Consider the following 21,050-nt stretch of genomic DNA (forward strand, 5'->3'; position numbering starts at 1 on the left):
ACTCTCTGTTTTCTTCGACCTTCGTCACTCAAATTGTCAATTCCCCTGACTCCCCCTAAGTGAATGAGTGAGAATGAAGAAACAAAATACGCATGCCGAGATTGACAACGAAGAAACAAAAGGTATCTTCAGTCTTCTCGTTTCTTCTTCCCCAAATTCCCAGATCCAAAATATAATAGAACTTGAAGGTATGAATCTTAAATTTTTTGTCTCAGAATCAGTTGGTAATTGATGAAAAAATAGATTGGGTAGAAATATATAAAGAGTAAAAAAAAAAAATATCAGTTAACTGAAGATTGAATGGGGAAATCATAATTGATTTTTCCATATTATGCATAATTGTTGATAGTGAATAAGTAAGAAAATTTTGGAAAGTTGTAGAAATTGAGAAATTAAGAATATGGAAAATTTTCAAAAGATAACAAATTTTGGAAAATTGGACCGACAAATTAGGGGAAGTTAGAGTGTTATGCTGAATTACTGAAGACTGGAGTGGTGCGCTGAATATGGAAGATATCAGTTGAGATTTTGAGAAGAAGACTTTTTTTTTAAGGCTGGGCTTCAATATTTGGGCCCTTAATATTTCGGGGCCCTGTGCTGATGGTCTGTTTGCACAGGCCATTAGCCGGCCCTGAATAAACATCACCTCGCAAAAATTCTACCTCCGATTAATACAACAACATTCAAGCTACAGGCATCGTTTGAAAAGTAGCGTAAACAATGATGACCCTCTAAAATAAATAGTGAGACGGTCTACAATCTCATTCTAATTTTCCTATCATTTAGGGCATGCTTGGATTAGAGTTAACAGATTAGAGGAGTAATAAAAGTCAAAACCACCTTAATAAAGGGAAAAGTAAGTGAATTGAGATGATTGTAATGGAGATGATATAGTATTGTTGTGATGAGAAAGGAGGGAAGTAGAAGCTTACCAATTACCCTAGGGGAAGGTGGGTAACTATTACCCCATAAGGCCATAATGAGGGTTACAGTTCCCCTATCCATTCCTCCTTCTTCCCGACACAAGCTTATCCTCTTTATCACTACATCATCATCATAATAATCAGCACTAAACACCTTAATTCTCCTTAGTTTGATTTTTATTACCCCTTAATGCATTACCCTTAATCCAAGCATGCCCTTACGGGTACAAAATCTAAATATAAGTAACATTTTCAATTTGGACATCAATTCATACTCAAATACAGCACAACATTCCTTATGAAAACTTCAAACTTGATGGATGAGCATCTTACATCAATTTCACCAGCTACACATATTACTAATTGCAGTATAATCCATGTAACTAGCACTAAAATCAAAACTATCATCATTGAAATGAAAAAACTCGAACCTCGAAGAAAGAATCAAATCATTAATCTTCCAATTGTTGAAGTTCAGCTTTAAGTTGCTCAATCTTGAGTCCCATAGACCTCTGCAAAGCATCTCTGTCCTCAACCTTCAACGTCTCCAACAAACCATAAAACATGTCCAACACTTCCTTAACAGCAACTCTAGCACACTCAGCTTCTTCATTGAAGTAAACAGTCTCTTTTGACTCCATAGCTGTCTCAATCTCCTCCCTTGCTTCAGCAAACTTGAGATTAATCTCATCAACTATCTTGTTCTTGTCAAGTTCTTCAATTGAATCCCCACTATATTTCCTCGAATGCGAGATTGAGCTTGCTGGGTCGTTGAAATGGGATAAATTTGAAGTGGGTTTGGAAGAAATTGGTAGGTTTGAGAGTTGCCATTTGTGAGGGAAAGTGTGGGTGGAAATTGGTGCGAGTGATTTGAAGAGAAAGGAAGATGTGGGTTTTGTAGAGTATAGAAAAGGGTATCTGCGAAGTAAGGATAAGAGTGAAAGTGATGATCTTTGATGCATTGTTTTAGTTTCTGACTCCAAAATCTGCGGAGGAAGGAGAATGGGAGAGGAGAGGAAGGGTTTACGAAGGTATCTACTTTCTACAGGTTTCCCTTGAGGTTTTTCAATGTTACGTGATGCCCCCAATATTGGAATTTTTTTTTTATCAACGCAACCCAATTAAATTACCAAATTGAAAATATCCTTAATATTTGAAATACCCCTAAGAGCTTGATTGTGGTATTTTCCCTCCTTTACGGTACACCAAGAGTCCGAGTATTTGACTCTGAAAACTTTGCTCACAAGAAGAGATTGGTTGCTTTGCATTCGTCATGCTTGCTTAAAAAGAATGGCCGTGTTGACTGCCGGTAGATTTCCAAGGCCTAAGCCTCCATTATGCTTGTGTTCCTCTAGAAGCCTACTTTTTTTCCAGTATATGGGCTTTTTTCCATACTTGAACTCCACCAAAACTTCAAAATTACAGAGGTGGCTTGGCGTAAGATATTCTTAGGAAGCATATAAGTGGCCATAACATGTGAGGCATAAGCAATAAGAATGTTATTTATGAGTAAAAGCTTACCTGCTTGGCTGAGGGTTGTGAATTGCCAAGAGGAAATTGATTTCCCTATATTCTCTGGTAATCCCTGGAATGTATTTGAGGTGTGGCCCGAAACATCCATCGAGCAGCCCAAGTATTTTCCCAATATGTCCTTGTTAGCGACTTTGAAACCCTTATTCGGTAATCTTACAAATTTCTTTGGTGTGTTCTTACTGAAAACCGTGTATGATTTCTGCATGTTGATCATTTCTCCTGATAGTTTGCAGAACTTTTCAAGGGTGTTTTTTAGGTTTCTAACATTGTCCATCGTTCCTTTTATAAAAAAAGCGCATCATCAGCAAAAAAAAAGGTGGGAAATTTCCGGTGCTTTGCGGTTTAATTTCAGCCCTTTGATGAGTCGTTGACTTTGTTGCTGGACCAGTTTCCTAGATAGTACTTCCATACAAAGAATAAATAGGTATGGGGATAGTGGGTCTCCTTGTCTCAATCCTGCCTTAGGTTTTATAAGCCCTACAGCTTCACCATTAACCATGAATGAATAAGTAATTGAGGTAATACATTCCATGATTAGATGGATCCAAAGGTCAGGTAGCTCAATCGCTTTAAGCACTTCCTTAACAAAGCTCCAGCTAACTCTATCATAGGCTTTGTTTAGATCGAGGTTTAGAATCATAGAGTAATTAGCACCTTTCTTATTCAATTTTACCAGGTTGAGCATTTCATGAGCTATGACACAATTGTCATTTATGGACCTCCCAGGCATAAAAGCATTTTGGTTTTCCCCTATTAGTTCTTGCATTAATGGTTGTAGTCTTCTAACCAAGCATTTGGCAATGAGTTTGTAAGTTGAGTTGCACATACAAGCTAATAGGACAAAATTGGTTCACTCGTTCTGGTTTATTCACCTTTGGAATAAGGGCTATGAAAGTGTGATTTGTTTCTTTTAGCATCAATCGCCCCTCCAAGAAATTCTTTGCAGCCTGCCCTATATCACCTCCAACTGTTTCCCAATTTTTTTGGAGGAAGACTGAAGGTATACCATTAGGGCCTGGTGACTTAATGTGCTTCATACTGAACATAGCTTCTTTTATTTCAGTGAGTGTAAATGGTTCCATTAGGCTTTCATTTTGCGCTAACATGATTTGTTTCATAGGCCCAACCCAATCCTTGAAAGCCTCTGGTGTACACTTTGAGTCCAGTTTAGCAGAAAAAAGGTCCGTGAAGTAATCCACAAATTCTTTCTTAATGTCCCCGGATTTTGAAATCCATATTCCTTCTTGGTTCTGCACACAGCACAGATTTCATTCCTCCATTGTCTTGATCTGGTACATTTGTAGAAAAAACTTGTAGGTTGATCCCCAAGTTCATCCCATTTAATCTAGCTCTTTGTTTCCAGTACTCTAACTTAGTATCTGTGGAGGCTCTTAGTTTTTTCTTTGTTTTGTCATTCTGATTGGTTTTCTCCGGGGAATCTAGACAATCTTGAGCATCACTAAGTTCATGGATAATATGATCCCATTGAATATTATTTGAAGATTTGAACTTAAGACACCAATCTTTACAGCTTTGTTTTGCTAGAGTAAGTTTTCTTTGCACTTTGAACAGGGATGAGCCTGTAAGAGAGCTCTTCCAAGCAGTTTGGATCAGGTGTTCAATTTCCACAAAGTCAAGGCACAAGCTTCTATCCCATATGGTCTTTTTTCTTTTCCTTTGTTGGCCTACAGTCCATAATTATTGGCCCATGATCCTATATAAAATGGGAAAATTGGTCACATGTGCATCTGGAAAGAAGAGTTTCCAGGCATCATAACAGTAGGCTCTATCCAGTTGTTCGAAAATTCCCTGGCTTCGTAGTCTGTTATTTTTCTAGGTAAATTGGACCCCTTGAGTAGATAATTCTATGAGTGAGCAGTCCGTTTTCCAGTTGCTAAAATTGGAACTACCGTTAATCACATTGTTCCCTCCTAGTTTTTGGTGGCTAAATTTGACCTGGTTGAAATCTCCCAAAACCAAGTGTTTCCCTGGGACCAGAGGAAGGCTCTAATGAGGGACCAGAGGAAGGCTCTAATGGTGTTCCAAACATCCAATCTAAAAGTTTTCGTATCGCCAGCCCATAAGAGGGACACCATAGACACTAAGCCATGCTTTTTTCCATAATGATGAAAAGGAGTTATCCACGTCTCTGACATCTTCAAACCACTTATCAAGCCATTTGCTAGCAATCATTACTTGTTTATCCTCCAGTGTTTCAAAGGAGATTAGATGTGCAAGACCTCCTAAAGGCTTTATGGTTAGATTAATAACCCCTTCCGCGAGAATTCTGTTCATGATCTGACTGGAGGATAGTGAAGATGCCGAGGTTGCAAATACACTTCTGAGGAACATTTCATCATTTTCTACACATTTAACCCCTTTTATTCTTCCCACACAGTCTCCATCATCTGTTTCTCCCACTACAATGGAGTCCCTAATTTGCTCAACTTTCTCCCCGAGAATTCTGGAACTCATCCTTCTTTTCTTAGTTGGTTCATAGACTAAGACCTCTGGAACTGGATCATGCTCCTGGAATGGTGTTTCAGTAAAAGGTTCAGGTTGTCGGTTCGGTTGGTCTAGGTTAGTGTTTTGGTTTTTTTGTGGTGGTAGGTTTAGGTGTGGTTGTGCAGGTAATTGGTTTCGGTTTTCACAGACTTCTTTGTACGAACGTGTCTTATTGCAACATACTTTCTCAATTTTTTAAGCCACATCTATACTAATATATTAAAAGATGTTGTTTAATAAGAAAGCGTGTCATGTAGTCATTTTTTTTTTTTTTGATAATTTGTCTTTTATTAGGCCAAATCAAGCAGAGCCAAAGAGGCTATTACAATCAAAATCCACTAGATAAGCAGATACATTGGCATTTAGTGATAAACTTACATATTGAGCGAATGAGAGTCTAACCCAACATATATATTATACCCAAGCAAGGAATTCTGATTGCCTATTGAGGCCTTGCTTCGCAAGTGCATCCGCAACATGATTTGAGTCTCGAGTTTTGTGAATGATTGAGATTGAAGGCTCCTTGCAAAGTATGTTCCTTATGAAATTCAGATGAAAAGACAAATTCCACGGACCTCCTTCCTTTGAATTAAACCATTTGACCGCATTGAGAGAGTCGGATTCTATGGTGATGTTTTTCATCTCTAAACGGTGGGAGCTGGCAGCCGTGATTTAAAAGGCACGAAATATTGCTTTTATTTCAGCATTATTTATCTCCATTGGAGGTATGGGGGTTGAGAACATACATATAAAATCTCAATTGGACTTTCTCAAAACGCCGCCTATAGCGGAGCGATTTATGAGTTGATTAAAAGAGGCATCCACGTTCCATTTGAGGGAACCAATCTGTGGGGGATTCCATAGTGCCTTTGTGCTTTGAACGCTTGCCTTTACCTTTATCGTCTCACACCATTGGAGGCTTTGCGGGTTTCCAATGATGTCTTCTATTGGGTATAGGAGGGATTCACCCCAGCCTTTGATCCACCAGCCGAGACGGATAATAATGAGATCACAAATTTGACCAAACGAGCACCGAGAATTAGAAAAGATTCTTTCATTCCTCTCTTTCCAAATGGACCATATGATAATATAGAAGATTACCCACCAAATTTTTTTAAAGAGAGGTTGAGATGGGGGAGGGTGCCATGAGTTGAAAATTTCCTTTAGGGAAGAGGGGGTTGCCCATTTAAAATCCCATATGTTCATCCACCATCCCCAAATTCTCCACGAGAAGTCACAATGTATTAAAAGATGATCCACGGTTTCTAATGATTTATTGCAAAGCGGACAAAGAGCTTGGCTGGGATCAATTACGTTGAGTTTAGCCAGTTTTGCTCGGGTGTTTAACTTGCCAAGACATGCAAGCCATGCGAATATCTCAATGCGATGAGGTACCAAGCCCTTCCAAATATTCATTCGAATATCCTAGTTGTTTGTGGCAGCATTTTTTGAGATCTCATGGGAGAATGACTCACCTGAAAAATGACCTGACTTGCAAAAGGACCAAATAAATTCATCATTGTTATCGAAGGACAAACATACCTCCTCCAGTAAAGTTTGAAGCGAATATCTTTCTAGGGCATCTCGAATTCTTAAGTTTTGGATCCAAGCGAATGACCATACCCATACCCAGCCATCCCATGCTCCCATTGATTCGATTGATGCATCTTTGATGGATGCAATCGAATAAACCCTCGGAAAAATCATTTTAGAGGGCGATCACCAACCCATGTATCATGCCAAAATAGTGCCTTTCCTCCATTACAACCTTGCATCTAATCCCTTGAATTGCCATTTTTTTGCTTCCTAGTTTTTTAGAATGGAAGCACATATACCCTTCCAGGGCCCACCATGTTGAGGAGCTTGAAGATCTGCTATTCGAAAGTTCGGTGGGTACTTGTATTTACTTTGTATCACTTTTCTCCACAATGAGTCAGTGAAATAGCGCCAGACCCATTTAAACATTAATGAGAGGTTACGGTGGAGAAGGTTTCCCACTGAGAGGCCACCAAGATTTCGTGGCAGTTGGAGTAGAACCCATTTGACTAGAGATATTGCCCGTTTTTTCATGTCGCCACTCCATAAGAATTACCGCTGGATTGAAATGATTCTATTGATGACCCTCTGGGGGACCAGATAGAGTGACATATAATATAGTGGGAGGTTAGACAAAGAGGACTTTATGAGTGTCAACCTCCCCCCAATGGATAAAAGTTTCCCTCTCCAAGAAGCTAGTTTTTTTTTTCCATTTTAGTGATGATGGGCTCCCATGCCATGACGCCATGCGAGAAGATAGTCCACCAATTGGCAGACCTAAATAGATGATGGGCAAAGTTCCCTTCTTGCATAAAAGCTGTTTCGCTGCATAATCAATCCACGTGTTAGAAACATTTATGCCCGTTATTGAGCTTTTATAAAAATTTACCTTCAAACCGGAAGCAAGGTGAAATACAATGAGAGCTTTTTTAATGTTTTCCAAGAAATCCATGTTTGGGGGGCAAAAAATGATAGTATCATCTGCATATTGCAGATGAGATATCATTAAACCCCCCGGCGAGGCTTCGATGCCCTCCCATAAGTTCATTGATGTTGCTTTTGAGATCACAAGATGGAGCACCTCAACAACAATATTGAAGAGGAAGAGCAATAGTGGGTCGCCCTGCCTCAACCCTTTTTGCAATTTTATTGGCCTGGTTGGTATTCCATTAACCAAAATTGAAACTGCTGTAGAAGACACACATGAATGTATCCAGTTTAACCACTCTTTTGGGAAGCCCATTTGAGAGGGAGACCATTCAAGAAAATTCCATGAAACTGAATCAAAGGCTTTGTGAAAATCTAGTTTGAGCAAGGTAGCGGGTATATTTCTTTTTTTACACGAAGCAATAGTTTCAGATGCAATAAGCGCGCCATCTAAAATTTGGCGCCCCTTGATGAAGGATGTTTGAAAAGGGCTAATCACAGAATCAATGACCATTTGAAGCCTTCTAGCAAGGATTTTTGAAATGATTTTGTACAGGTTGCCGACCATACTAATCGGCCTATAATCATTGAAATTTTCTGGACAATCTTTTTTGGAATCAAAGCAAAAAAGCAATGTTGCAACCAAGGGGGATTGGCCGAAGGCCAGAATTCTTCTACAATTTTGTAGACATCTAGTCTTATAGTTTCCCAGACACTTTTGATGAATTGGAAATTAAATCCGTCGGGCCTCGGACCCTTATCCGATGCACAAGAGTTTACTGCTTCGTCGATTTATAATTCAGTGAATGGGGGATATGAGGGATTTTTTTTTTGCTCAGGATTTAAGGTTTGAAATTGAGGTTTTCAAAGGAAGATCGAGAGGGAAATTTTTCTGTGAAGATGGCTTTGAAGTGAGCTATGGCGGCTTTTTGGATTTGGTTGGGTTTTTCCAAAATTGATCCATTTATTTTGATGGAATCAATGCAGTTACGGTTTTTCCGGATTGAGGCAGTGGTGTGGAAGAAACTCGTATTTTTACCCCCCTCCTTAAGCCATTGGGCCCGAGATTTTTGAGCCCAGAAAACTTCTTTTCTTTTGAGCCATTCCCAGAGATCTAGTTGGGCTTTTTCCTGTCATTAAGTTCCGTCTCATCCAGATTTCGATGATTTGCAATTTCATCGAGTTGTTCAATAGTGGATTCATATTGTGCGATTCTTTTTTCAATTATGCCAAATTCATTCAAGTTCCACTTTTTCAAGGCATTTTTCACTGTTTTGAGTTTTTCTGGGACAGTGAGTGACGGGGATGCGGACCAAGATTCTAGGATGATTTTTTTGCAGGAGGGATGAGAAAGCCAGCAATTCAAAAAATGGAATGGTTTGGGACCCCAATTCCAATCAGAGGTAGAGGCTAGAAGGGGGCAATAATCTGATATGGATCTATTTAGGAGGGAGGATGTGAGGTTTTGGAATATGGTTAGCCATTCGGGATTGATTAGAATTCGGTCCAGACGACTTTTTGAATTGCTGCGGAACCATGAAAATTTCTCGTTTGATGGTGGGATGTCCAGGTGCTGGGTTTTTTGAATGAAATAATTGAAGGCAGATATTCCTATATTAGCTGATTGTTGGCTTCCTCTTTCTAGGGCTGAAGTGACTTCATTAAAGTCGCCCATCATAAGACAGGGAATGCTCATTTCATTCCAAAATTTTTCGATTTCAATCCATACTTCCATCCGAAGTTCAACTTGGCAGGGATTGTACACATTGATTAGCATACATTTGAAGTTTTTTGAGGGAATTCCCCCGCATATTGCAATCCAATTCCTCTCGATTTTTATTGAGTCTTTGATGAAGAATTTCGGATCCCATGATGATAGGATGCCACAAGATTTTCCAATTGAGGGGGAGAAAATCCATTCAAATGAATTTTGTGGCCAGCAAGTTCGGATAGTTCTATGATCAATGGTTTCTAATTTTGCTTCTTCGATAAAAAAATGAAGTTTGGTTTTTTTGAGTTTACGATTTTTCGGAGGGAGCTTCTTTTGATTTTTGCTCCCATGCCTCTGACATTCCAGGAAGCAATGATCATCATAAAGAGAGGGGGTGTGATAATGGGGTGGAGGCACTATTGGTTTGATAACCAATCTTCTTTCTGTTTGTCAAGGATGTTTTGTATTCTGTTGCGCAAGTCTTCATGTGAGCCATTGAATATCAAGCCAATTTTTTTCCCAAAATCAAGAATGTCTTCAGGAGTGATAGAGGATAGACTAGTTTTTTTGCTTGTGGTGGATGTTGTAGGAGATGACATGTGGTTTGATAAAGACTGTTTTAGGGATTTTTGTCTTCTCATTTGCTTTTTCTTTGATTTCTTTTGTCTTCTTTTTTCGTGGGCTGATTTTACCTGATTTGGTATTTTTTCCTCAAAACCAGGAGGGAAAAGTGGGCCCAAGTCAAAAGAGGAGAGTGGAGATGGTAATTTGGTCCAAGAAAGAGGCCCAAAATTGTTAGCAATGGGGATCTGAGGGAGGTTGGTTGCTTTTTTTTGGGGAGACTAGGGTAATTCTTTTTGGGCTTAAAGGAGGTTTTTTTTTGGCTTGGGCTTTTTATGGGAGGTTTTTGTGTTGGGCTAGGGAACTTGATAGGTGGATTTATTTTGTATTGGGGGTTTTTATTTGGTGTCAGATGGTTTTGTTGATTTGTTAGGACGCAAGTATTGTGGTTTGACGTATCTTGCTGTTCCAAATGCATGGGAGAGGGAAGGTTTTCTGAGTTATTAAGGTTACCTCGTTTGATGTGTTGTATTGGAATTACAACGGGCTCTTTTTCTGTGGTTGACTTGAGAAACGAAACATCACTTTCCATATTATGCTTTTTTGCGTCATTCATGATGTCATCTTCAGAATGTTCTGAGTCCTCCATGCAAGGGTTGTCAGCCCATGGAGGAGGTGCTTGAGGTGGCACTACTTTATTGTCTTTCAGTATTTGAGATGGTGAAATTGCTCCTTTTTATGATTCGAGGACAAATACTGGATATCTTTATTTGTCCCCCAATGTCAAGTCTTATTTTACAAGTTATTCTGAATAGGCAATCAGTAATCATCCAAATCTTGGTTTTGTCGAAATTTGAATAATCAATAGATAGCACTCTACCAAAGACACTTCCAATTTCATGGAAATTATCATAGTTCCAAGCAGTGAGTGGAACACCATAGATGTTTAAAGAGATTTCACGCCATTGGGTTAAAATGGAATCAGTAATTTGTCTAAATTCCACAAACCAGTTTTCAAGCCACCTACTTTCCATCATTGCAATTTTCTCTTCCATTGTTTCGAGGATTATCATTGTCATAAAAGCCCCCAAGGGTTTGATTGTGAGTTGAAAATTCCTTTGCATGATGCATTGAAGAATTTATTGGAAGAAAAGAGATAATGCCACCGCTACTAGACTTCTGTTGAATAATTCTAAATTATCCAAATATCTTGAACCACTTATCACAAGGCAGATTTCATCATCAATGTTCTCAGCTTTTATGTGTTCACGAGCCTCTTCCGTGGCTTCTCCTAGAATTTTTGTGCTAGCAATCCTTGCTTTTGATGGGTTTTTGAGGAATTGTTCTGGTGATGGGTCAAGTTCTTGGAGTTGCGATAAAGAGATTTTGGGTGGGGGTTTTTCTGGTGTTTGAGTCTGGGTAATTATTTCCGGGTTAGGTCGAGGAAAGGGTTGAGTTTGGTGTTTGGATGTAGAGACTTCCACGTATAATTTGTGGTCTCTAAGGGAGGATTTTGGATGGTGGATATTAATCTTGCTGGGTGGGGGTTTGTGGTTGGAGATTTTGGTGAGAGGACTAGAGGGTTTGTCAAATTTGGCAGGTTGGACTTTCAGAATCCTACCTTCTAGTTTCAATCCATCCATGGCAGCAATTGCATTAGTTTGGGATTGATGTGTTTTATACTTGATAAAAGCATATCTGTATTTGTGGTTGGCTTTTTGTATGGGAGGGATTATAATGTCGGAGATTTCTCTGAATTTGATGAACAAATTTTTTATGTCCGAAACTAGGGTGTCTATGGGTAGGAGGGATATGAAGATAGTTTTCGATGCTAATGGGGGTGGAGGAGGGAGATGGTTTCTGGGTTTCCTTCTTGATACCTTGATCCATGTTTCATATTCTGATTTCTTGAATGGTTTCTCTCTCTCGCACGCTCTCTCTCTCTAAACATTCTCTCTCTTACGTGGCGCTATCACTTAGAGTGTTGACTTCATGTACTATATACATAATAAAATAAATTAGAAAATGCATGGTATAAGATTTGAACTCATGATCTCAAGCTTGTATACTAAAGTCCTAACTACTAAACTAAGTAATGTTTGGTTTTATAATTTTCAAGTGAAATACTATTAAGTGAAAATTTTGATTATCCGGGATATAACCCGAGCTTAAAACTAGTAATAATTTTAAAATGTGAACCAAAATAAAAAGAACAGAGAGATAGAGTAAGCATAAAAGAATCTTTATGTGTTATGAGAGTGAAAGACATAATATATTCCCCTAAGTTCCTATGTTAACTGGCTCGTGCTTACTGACATACCTATGTTTTTATTCCTTAATGAAACAAAAATGAAGTTTATGGATGTCTTAGCTAGTTGTAAATTTCAGCGCCTCCCTCTTTTGTTGTAGGTTGTGATGCCCTAGGGACTAAAGGAGGCTTCTTAGTAGTTAGTTGGAGTTCCCTTCCTATCAATTGCACTTTTGTCTCGGAAAATATTATAGGTTGTAAGGTTTTTGATGTCTATAACTCAGAATGGAATGTTCTGTTTGTGTACGGTGCTCCTCGTCCTTTTCAGCGTCCTTTAGTCTGGAATAAGTTCAAGTCTTTACTTTCTTCCCTGTCGATTTTTTTTGGGTATTGGTGATTTTAACCAACTTGATGTGTTTGATAACAAACTGGGGGGTGCGAGTTGTATTAGGGGTTGGCAAGAATTTATAAACTGGAAGATAGATTCACAACTTTTGGATATTCCTTTCTTAGGTTCCCCTTACACTTGGACAAGTAAAAGTCTCCTTCCATTCGCCATCTTTGAAAGACTAGATCGAGGTTACATGTCTTCCTCTTGGTTGTTACAATTTCCTTTTAGTATAATCTCAAATCAGTCAATACTATGTTCTAATGACTCGGCCATCATCTACTCTAATATTTCCCACACTGTCTTAATGAGAAGGCCTTACCAGCTCGATTACTGGTGTTTGAATTTTACTGAAGTTTCCACCATCATTAAAAATATTTGGACTCCTCCTCTTATGGGTTCTTCTAGTTTAGTTCTTTCTCCTAAATAAGCAAAAACAATATATATACATGAACTTCAAAAATGGTGTTTATCACATAAAAGATTCAATGGAATTGACTGGAAATGGATCATTGATTCTCTTTCAAATGAAGCCTCCTTCTCGGACATTAATCTTATTGGCTGGTTCCTCTATCTCTCCCATTCCGTGCTAGACATTGTTAATACTACCTTCACTTATTGGAAACAAAGAGTAAAAGACGTTTGGCTTAAGTCGGCTGATACCTCTGCCAAAGTTGGTTACACCAGAGTGAAAATACGAAGCAAGGGTAATCTAATTTTGGCTCTAAAAGATAATATGGACATTTGGGTTTCTACTCAAGAAGATTTGTTGTCTCTAGTTGTTTCTAATTTACAATCTATTTACTCTCCGGATCCTAGTCAAGCCTTAATTAGAGATATAAATAGTGTTCTCAATAAGATGGACCTTCCTCGTCTCTTTGAGGAACAATGCTCCAAACTTTTGTCTGTTCCTTTTAGAAATCAAATCTCACATGTTTGCCATGGATTCTGACTCCTCTCGTGGTCCTGATGGTATCACTTCAGCGTTCTTCAAAATTCATTGGAATACTGTTGGCAAGCAAACTATTGATGGAATTCATAATTTCTTCGTTCCTGGAATATTCCATCTTAGTTATGCTTCCAAAAAAATCAGCTCCTTAAAGTTCAAATGATCTTAATCCTATTGGATTGTGTAATACTATTTACAAATGTGTCTCAAAGTGCATTATGAAAAGGCTTCGCTCCACTCTTCCCGTTATAATTTCAGACTTTCAACATGCTTTTGTCCTTAAAAGGCAAATGAGTGACAACATAATTTTGAGTCATGAGCTTAGTCACAAGATTGTCTCCATGAAAAAAGGCTCGAATGCTCTTGTGGCCTTAAAAATGGACCTTTCCATGGCTTTTGATAAGCTGAGCTGGACCTCTATCTTCTATGTTCCTAAAGCTTATGGGTTTCCCGACTCTTTGATAAATTTGATGAACTGTTTGACTTCAGTTTCTTATAAGGTTCTTCTTAATGGGATGCTTTCTGAGAAGTTTCTTCCAAAATGAGGTCTTCGCTAGGGAGATCCTTTATCCCCGTTTCTATATATAATTGGGAAGGATGTTTTTTCGAGAATGCTCTCTGTTGCTCAAGATATTGGTTCCTTTAAAGGCATTAATCTCTCGTTTCGTAGTCCTCCTATTACACATCTATTTTTTGCAGATGATTTAATGATCTTTTTCAAAGCCTCCTTGACTTCATTGCAGGGCAAGTTATTAACACTGCTAAATCCTCCACTAAATTCTCGCCTAATATCTCATCTTCTACCTGTTACGTAGCGCTAAACTCGCAAACTAATACTACAATCCCCAAAAGTAGGTTCTCAATTTGGAGACTTGTGCAACAACGCCTGCACTCGAATCTCGAGCCTGAGCTCTGCCTTGAAACCTGCAAAAAGGGACACACCCTAGAGGTTTGGGTGGTATTTCCCCCTCCGAAGCTTAAGTTAGATATCATGGATATGAAGGAACTTTTAGAGAGAGAAAGTAGAGAGAGACTGAGAGAGAGAATTTGTGGCAGAATAACAGTACTATGCTCTGAAAAAACGTACCTTTCCCCTGATTTCAAGGACTATTTATACTGTTTGAAACGACTACTGTACCTTGATGTCACCCTAATTTGGGAGAGCATCTGATTGGCTTAAATAATAATGCTGTGATACGTGGCAACTGCTGATTGGATAGTATACCTCACTCTTTTACAGAATTAGGCTTTATCTTTACTGGGCCTAGGTACTATTTTGGGCCACAAGAAAGATTTTTATTACACCTTTTCCTCAGAACCCCAGAAAAGTGTACTTTAGCCCATACAAACTCATGACCCATGTAGTTTACCAGTGTAAGTACGCGCCACTTGTAAGGCTGCGATGGTGCCACATGTCACCTCTATAGGCGTTGATTTTGAGGCTACAACATTTGCCCCTTAAAAGAGGAAGTATTATTTGGGCGCCAAGACGGTTGGTTTCCTCTTTTAACCGACCACAAATGCCCTTCTTTTTCAAAAAAGAGGCGCCATTTAGCCGGTCTTATTAGGTCAACCCTTAAGGGTGTTTTGGCAGGCAACGGTTATTTTTACCGGATGAGGGGGTCACTTTCACCCCTCTATAAATATGTCCCTTTGTCGTTTCTGGAATCATTTTAACATTCTTGAGTGATTTTCTAGAGAGAGAGACTCTGCTCATTTTTACGCAGCGCTAAACTCGCAAACTAATACTACAATCCCCAAAAGTAGGTTCTCAATTTGGAGACTTGTGCAACAACGCCTGAACTCGAATCCCGGACCTGAGCTCTGCCTTGAAACCTGCAAAAAGGGACCCACCCTGGAGGTTTGGGTGGTATTTCCCCCTCCGAAGCTTAAGTCAGGTATCAGGGATATGAAGGAACTTTTAGAGAGAGAAAGTAGAGAGAGACTGAGAGAGAGAATTTATGACAAAATAACAGTACTATGCTCTGAAAAAACGTACCTTTCCCCTGATTTCAAGGACTATTTATACTGTTTGGAATGACTGCTGTACTTTAATATCACCCTAATTTGGGAGCATCTGATTGGCTTAAACAATAATGTTGTGACACGCGGAAGGTGCTGATTGGATAGTACATCTCACTCTTTTACATAATTAGGCTTTATCTTTACTGGGCCTAAGTACAATTTTGGGCCACAAGAAAGGTCTTTAGTACACCTTTTCCTCAGAAAAGTGTACTTTAGCCCATACAAACTCATAACCCATGTAGTTTACCAGTGCAAGTACGCGCCACTTGTAAGGCTCCGATGGTGCCACGTGTCACCTCTATAGCCGTTGATTTTCAGGCTACAACACTACCCATCTCCAAATTACGGACGTCTTCAGGTATCCTGAGGTTGACTGTAACAGCCCGTTTTCCCGAGCTGCTAGGTAAGCACACTTAAGATTTACTAATCACAATCAATGCTTAATAAGCCTCGAATTGAACATTTACTCGCAGTGGAAACATAACCTATAAACGATCCTGAAACCTGTGGGTTATTGGCCCACAAAACAAAATCCTTTGTATAAGACTTCAATTACACCGATATCTCGACTAATATTCCCAAATATTGTATACAACGAAATATAAATATCTAATCTCAAATACACTATCTAGATACAAACTCAATCCATAAGCTACGACGACATCTTTATCTTGCTTCACTTCAGAATCCTGAGCTCACAACACCAAACCTGCAACAATATTTCACTCAGCCACCCACCAAGTGACAGGCCACATAAATGACAATACTATCAGCAAAGCTGAGTACACACTGTGTAATAGAATATACAAGTTTAGGTGTATTTTGAAAACTAACACATAGTTATTATAATAGATAATCACATTCGACTCAGTTATTATAGTTTCACAAAATCAAATCGGTTGGCATGAACGCGAGTGGAGAGGGGTACCACGCAGTACCAACTGTCTCCAAACTATTGAGGGTCGTCACCCAGCCTTTTATTGTTATGCTTGCAAGACTTAACCAGACATGTCCTATAACGCCAGGAATTCGCCCTTCTTGGAAGGCAATAGCTAGGGACTCTACCCGCCCTAACTCGGGGTGCCTATTCATGCCTCACTTTCATATTTATAAAATAAGATATTTAATGATTCATACTTGAATCCTCAATACTCATAACATAACACCATATTCGTCCTTATCTGGTCTTAACTCATATTTGAATCATTTCCTCATTATCATACCAAATCATATTTTGAGAAATATAGTATTTTCGAACGATTTCGATAATTGAACAAAATGATACTTTTATAACAATCCAATAGAAATTCACAACTAACTCATAGAGATGTATCTATAATCATGACCATAACTATAAACGATATATGATATCCAAAATTCAATATAAGCCCACGGGAGCATTTAAATATATTTTGCTGAACCTAAAGGTTACCTCAACTCTATAACAATTATACGAAACCTCCAATCATCATAACTTGATTTCCATATCATCTTCAATTCTATAAGTCTACATAGCCATCCTCCAACAACCACCTCACAGTAACATCAATAATCAATAACCAAACTTAACTATTCTAATTATCTTCTTCTAACGCAACCATTATGCTAATCAAACTGAATCCCGTAAATAGAAATTAACGAAGTCATTCCATAACTCATAACTCGACTTCATGCATATCAACTCCAACTAAAATAATTATAACAGTCTCCCAATTCTAAGATTATGACTTCCCTTGCATCATCAACGACTATCCAATAAGAACGATACAACAACAACATAATAACAACAACACACACAACAATAATACCACCTCCACCACCAACAATAACTCCAACACCAATAACACAACATTAAGCACAATAACAGAACAACACAACCACAATACAACAACACAACCAACAACAAAAACCACCACCTACTATGTTCATAACAAACCTAAGTAAATCATATTCCCAAATTTATCACTCCAACTTCTTGAATCATAATAACAAGATGAACCATATTGTTCTACTGAATACTTTGGATATATAATACTTAAACTATAAACCACATGATACTAGCTCTGGACACATCATCGTAACCTTTTTAATCATATCCAAACTAATTCATCTTCAAACTAGTAAACTATTTTAACTATAACCACCACAACATCACCACAACAACAGAACAACAACATAATAAATCACCACAACCATCACAACTACTCCATAATAGCCACCACAACTACAACAACAACCATAACAACGGCGCAACAACAACAATAGGCAACAACTTTACAGCAACTCCACCACAACCACAATGACAGAACAACAATAACCCAACAACACTACTACAACAGAGCAACAACAACAATAGCAACTCCACAACAACTTCACCACAACCACCACAACAACTCCACAACAACAATAACATAACAATTCCACCTCAATCATCACAATCACTCCACAAGTCCATGTACTAAACACATTCCATTAAGAAGCATAATCGTATTACTTTAGTGTATAAGTGTTGTTTAGGTCAAATGAAACATCTTTAATGAATCTTAGCATGTTATATCCATGTTACTACTCAATATACACATAATAAAATATATAGTAAATTCATTTCATAGACATGCTTTACACTAGAAAGAAACAATCACCTAACTATAGGTATGGAAATCTCTAGGGTAAAACCAAACTAAGTGTGTACCTTTACTAAGGATGCTTAAAGCCACGAAACTCCTTAATCCAATTGGTTAACTACTCCTACAGCTTCCCCTGAATGTATAAATGCTAAAGATTAGTTTCAACAAGCTTATAGAAAAAACTAAGCTTAAATACAAGAGGTGTAATCTGTTGAACTTACAACAACTTATGTGATCTTTCAGCAAGGTTTTCTATATGATTTTGGTCTAAAGTTGGAACCAAAGCTTATACTACTTTGTATGGATGTTTAGAAGAGTTATATGTAGAGAAAAGTGTGTAAGAGAATAAGAGAAAAGGAACGAAAACCCATAACAGTCTTTTATAGGCTGTTCTGGCGGTACCCTAGGAGGAGGGAAATGAATTCTGGGAAGGTCGGTTTCTTTGAGTTTCTGGGTGATTCTTGCTTGAGGTGTTAGCCTAAGGTGTTGGCTTTCATGAATAAAAAGGTCTTTGAGAGATCGACACTTGAGTAGCTGCTAAGCAGCTTTCTTCGAGGATAGGTCTGAGCTGTAATTTCAGCTGGCCAGGTTTTACTATGTAAGCAATTTACCTTATTAATCCACGTAATTCTTGGGCTTAAATGACCATTTTAACCTTAAGACATCCCAAGCATATCATTAAGTTTGGTTAGGTTCGAGTCGGATTCAATCCCGAAAGTTCTTTAACTGGAAGTCATCGTTACCCGATAAAACAATCTCCAAACGATTTTCATAATCTTAATGTTTAAGGCTCTCAAGGATTTCTATTTTATTGGTTTCCAAAGCCTTCTTAGCCAATAAGAATGATGGTTCTTATCCTCTTCGACCTTTCTTAACCATTAAGAAAGATAGTGCCTTATCCACAAGCTTTCTTAACCACTAAGAATGTTAGTGCTTATCCACAACCTTTCTTAACCACTGAGAATGATAGTACTTATCCACAACCTTTCTTAACCACTAAGAATGATAGTACTTATCTCTAACCTTTTTTAACCACTAAGAATGATATCACAAGCTTTCTTAACGATTAAGAATGATAATGCTTATCCACAAGCTTTCTTAACGATTAAGAATGATGGTCTTATCCACTTTTAGCTTTCATCACTATGGGGGTGCCTATAGATCTAGATGGTTCCAAAAAAACTAATTTCAATTTTCTTATTGAAAAGATTGCAACTAGAATTGCTCAATGAAACTCTCCGAAACTTTCCCAAGCCACAAAGTTGGTTTTCATAAACACCATTCTAATTGCCATGATTTCCCATGTTTTAGCTTGCTATAAACTTCCTATGTTAATCTCTTTGAAGTTGGACGCCATGATCACTAGGTTTTGGTGGGCTGTCTCTTCCTCTTCGGGAATTCATTGGGTTAAACAGTCCATTCTCCACCTTCCGAAGGGTATGGGAAGGCTTGCAATTTGTTCAATTTCCCTTGTCAATAAAGGGTTCCTGATGAAAAAAGCCTAGTCTTTGTTTGCTAATCATAATTCTCTTCTCAGTAAAACTTTTACTTCCATTTCTCCCTCTCCTATTCTCTCCGGGGTCTCTCACTCAAAATGTCGAACCTCTTCTTGGGCTTCTAGAAGCTTGATGCATGCTGAAGAATTGTTACTAAAAGTGTGCTCATGGAAAATTGGAAATGGTTATAGAGTCAAGACCTTTGGTGTTCCTTAGTTTTATAATAGTACTCCCAAGGCTTATTATTCTCTCACTCTTCGTCAAGCTCAGATTTCTAAGGTCAATAATCTTATTTGTTCTTCGCCTAATCCTCATTAGAATACTCCAATGTTAGACAAGTCTACAGTAATGAAGATGTTACTTCCATTCTTTCTATGGACCTTCCTATGTGTGACTCCCCGGACTTATTGGTTTGGGCTCATCATCGTTCAGGTTCATTCACAATGAAAAGCGTGAATGCATTTTTGAATGCTATCTCTTCTCAATGACCTTTGGATCCCATGAATTCTCGTGATCTTCTCATGTTCCTTTGGCATTTTAATGTTCAACCAAAATGGAAGCCTTGTTTATGGAAATTGTGTTAGAATATTCTGCCACATAAAATCAACTTAGCAAAAATAGGTATCGTTTCTCCCTTTGTTTGTGGTTTCTGTAACAATGCTAATGAAGATGATTTCCATCTGTTTCATGCCTATCCCTTAATCCAACGCTTATGGAGCAATAATTGGTTAGCTACTCATCCAAACATAGACAAGTCCATTACTATAAAATAATGGATTTCTTCCTATATCCTACTTTATATTAGTCAGGATGGTCTTTGCAGTAAGAAACTTGCTAAATTTATTGCAATTTTGTGGGGGATCTGGATTGCTCGTAACAATCACTTATTAAGAGGGACAGTTCCACTCAAAAGAAAATCCAAGCTCATACTGTTGTTGCTCTGGCTCAACATGATAGATTTATCATTCTCTTGATAATAATCTACGTTTTCTGCATCCTCTTGAAAAGGATCCTATGATTCCTTATGGGTTTTTATGCTCCATCTTAGTAATCGTTCTCCTAGTCAAGCTAATGTCTGCATCAAACTGATGGATCTTGGGATAAAAATACCCAAAGAGATGGTGCTAGGTGGTTCGCTAATACTCAGCCACTTTTTTCTCCAACTTGGAGTTGTGCTCATTTCAAAGCGAAATGTGCTTTGCAAGCGAAACTTCTTGTTATCTTGCACTGTCTCCAACGGACTCAACATTCTGGCCTATTTTCTATTGAATTACAATCTGATTCTCTTACTAGTATCCAAATTATTCAGCAACAAGGGAATAATAACTTCAACCTCAGATGAAAAACCCAACACATTTATCATTTGGGATCATCCTTCTCTCAGTGTTCCATTCATCAAGTTTCCCGAGCTCAAATTCAGCAAGGCCATGACATTGCAAACTTTTATCGTCGTGCAATTTAGTTTTTAATTGTTTTGAATTTTAGCTACAACTTTTGTCAAAAATAAACTTTTTTCAACATTGCAACATCACATGTAAAAGATGAGATATTCCTAAAATAGAAAACCTTGCAAATATTATAAAACGAAGAAAGTATGAAGTTTCATACATGCAATTGTATA

At 38.2% G+C, this 21,050-nt stretch overlaps 1 protein-coding gene across 1 annotated transcript; it reads right to left on the bottom strand.

The window, feature by feature from the left end:
- Nucleotides 1-640: 640 nt before the first annotated feature.
- On the bottom strand, nucleotides 641-2,063 carry LOC130590660 (embryogenesis-like protein). Its single transcript, XM_057393174.1, has one exon. The coding sequence runs from the start codon at nucleotides 1,883-1,885 to the stop codon at nucleotides 1,376-1,378; it is 510 nt and encodes a 169-aa protein (XP_057249157.1). The 5' UTR covers nucleotides 1,886-2,063; the 3' UTR covers nucleotides 641-1,375.
- Between the last annotated feature and the right edge of the window lie 18,987 nt (nucleotides 2,064-21,050).

The sequence above is a fragment of the Beta vulgaris genome, chromosome 1 (assembly GCF_026745355.1).
Source record: "Beta vulgaris subsp. vulgaris cultivar EL10 chromosome 1, EL10.2, whole genome shotgun sequence".
NCBI lineage: Eukaryota > Viridiplantae > Streptophyta > Magnoliopsida > Caryophyllales > Amaranthaceae > Beta > Beta vulgaris.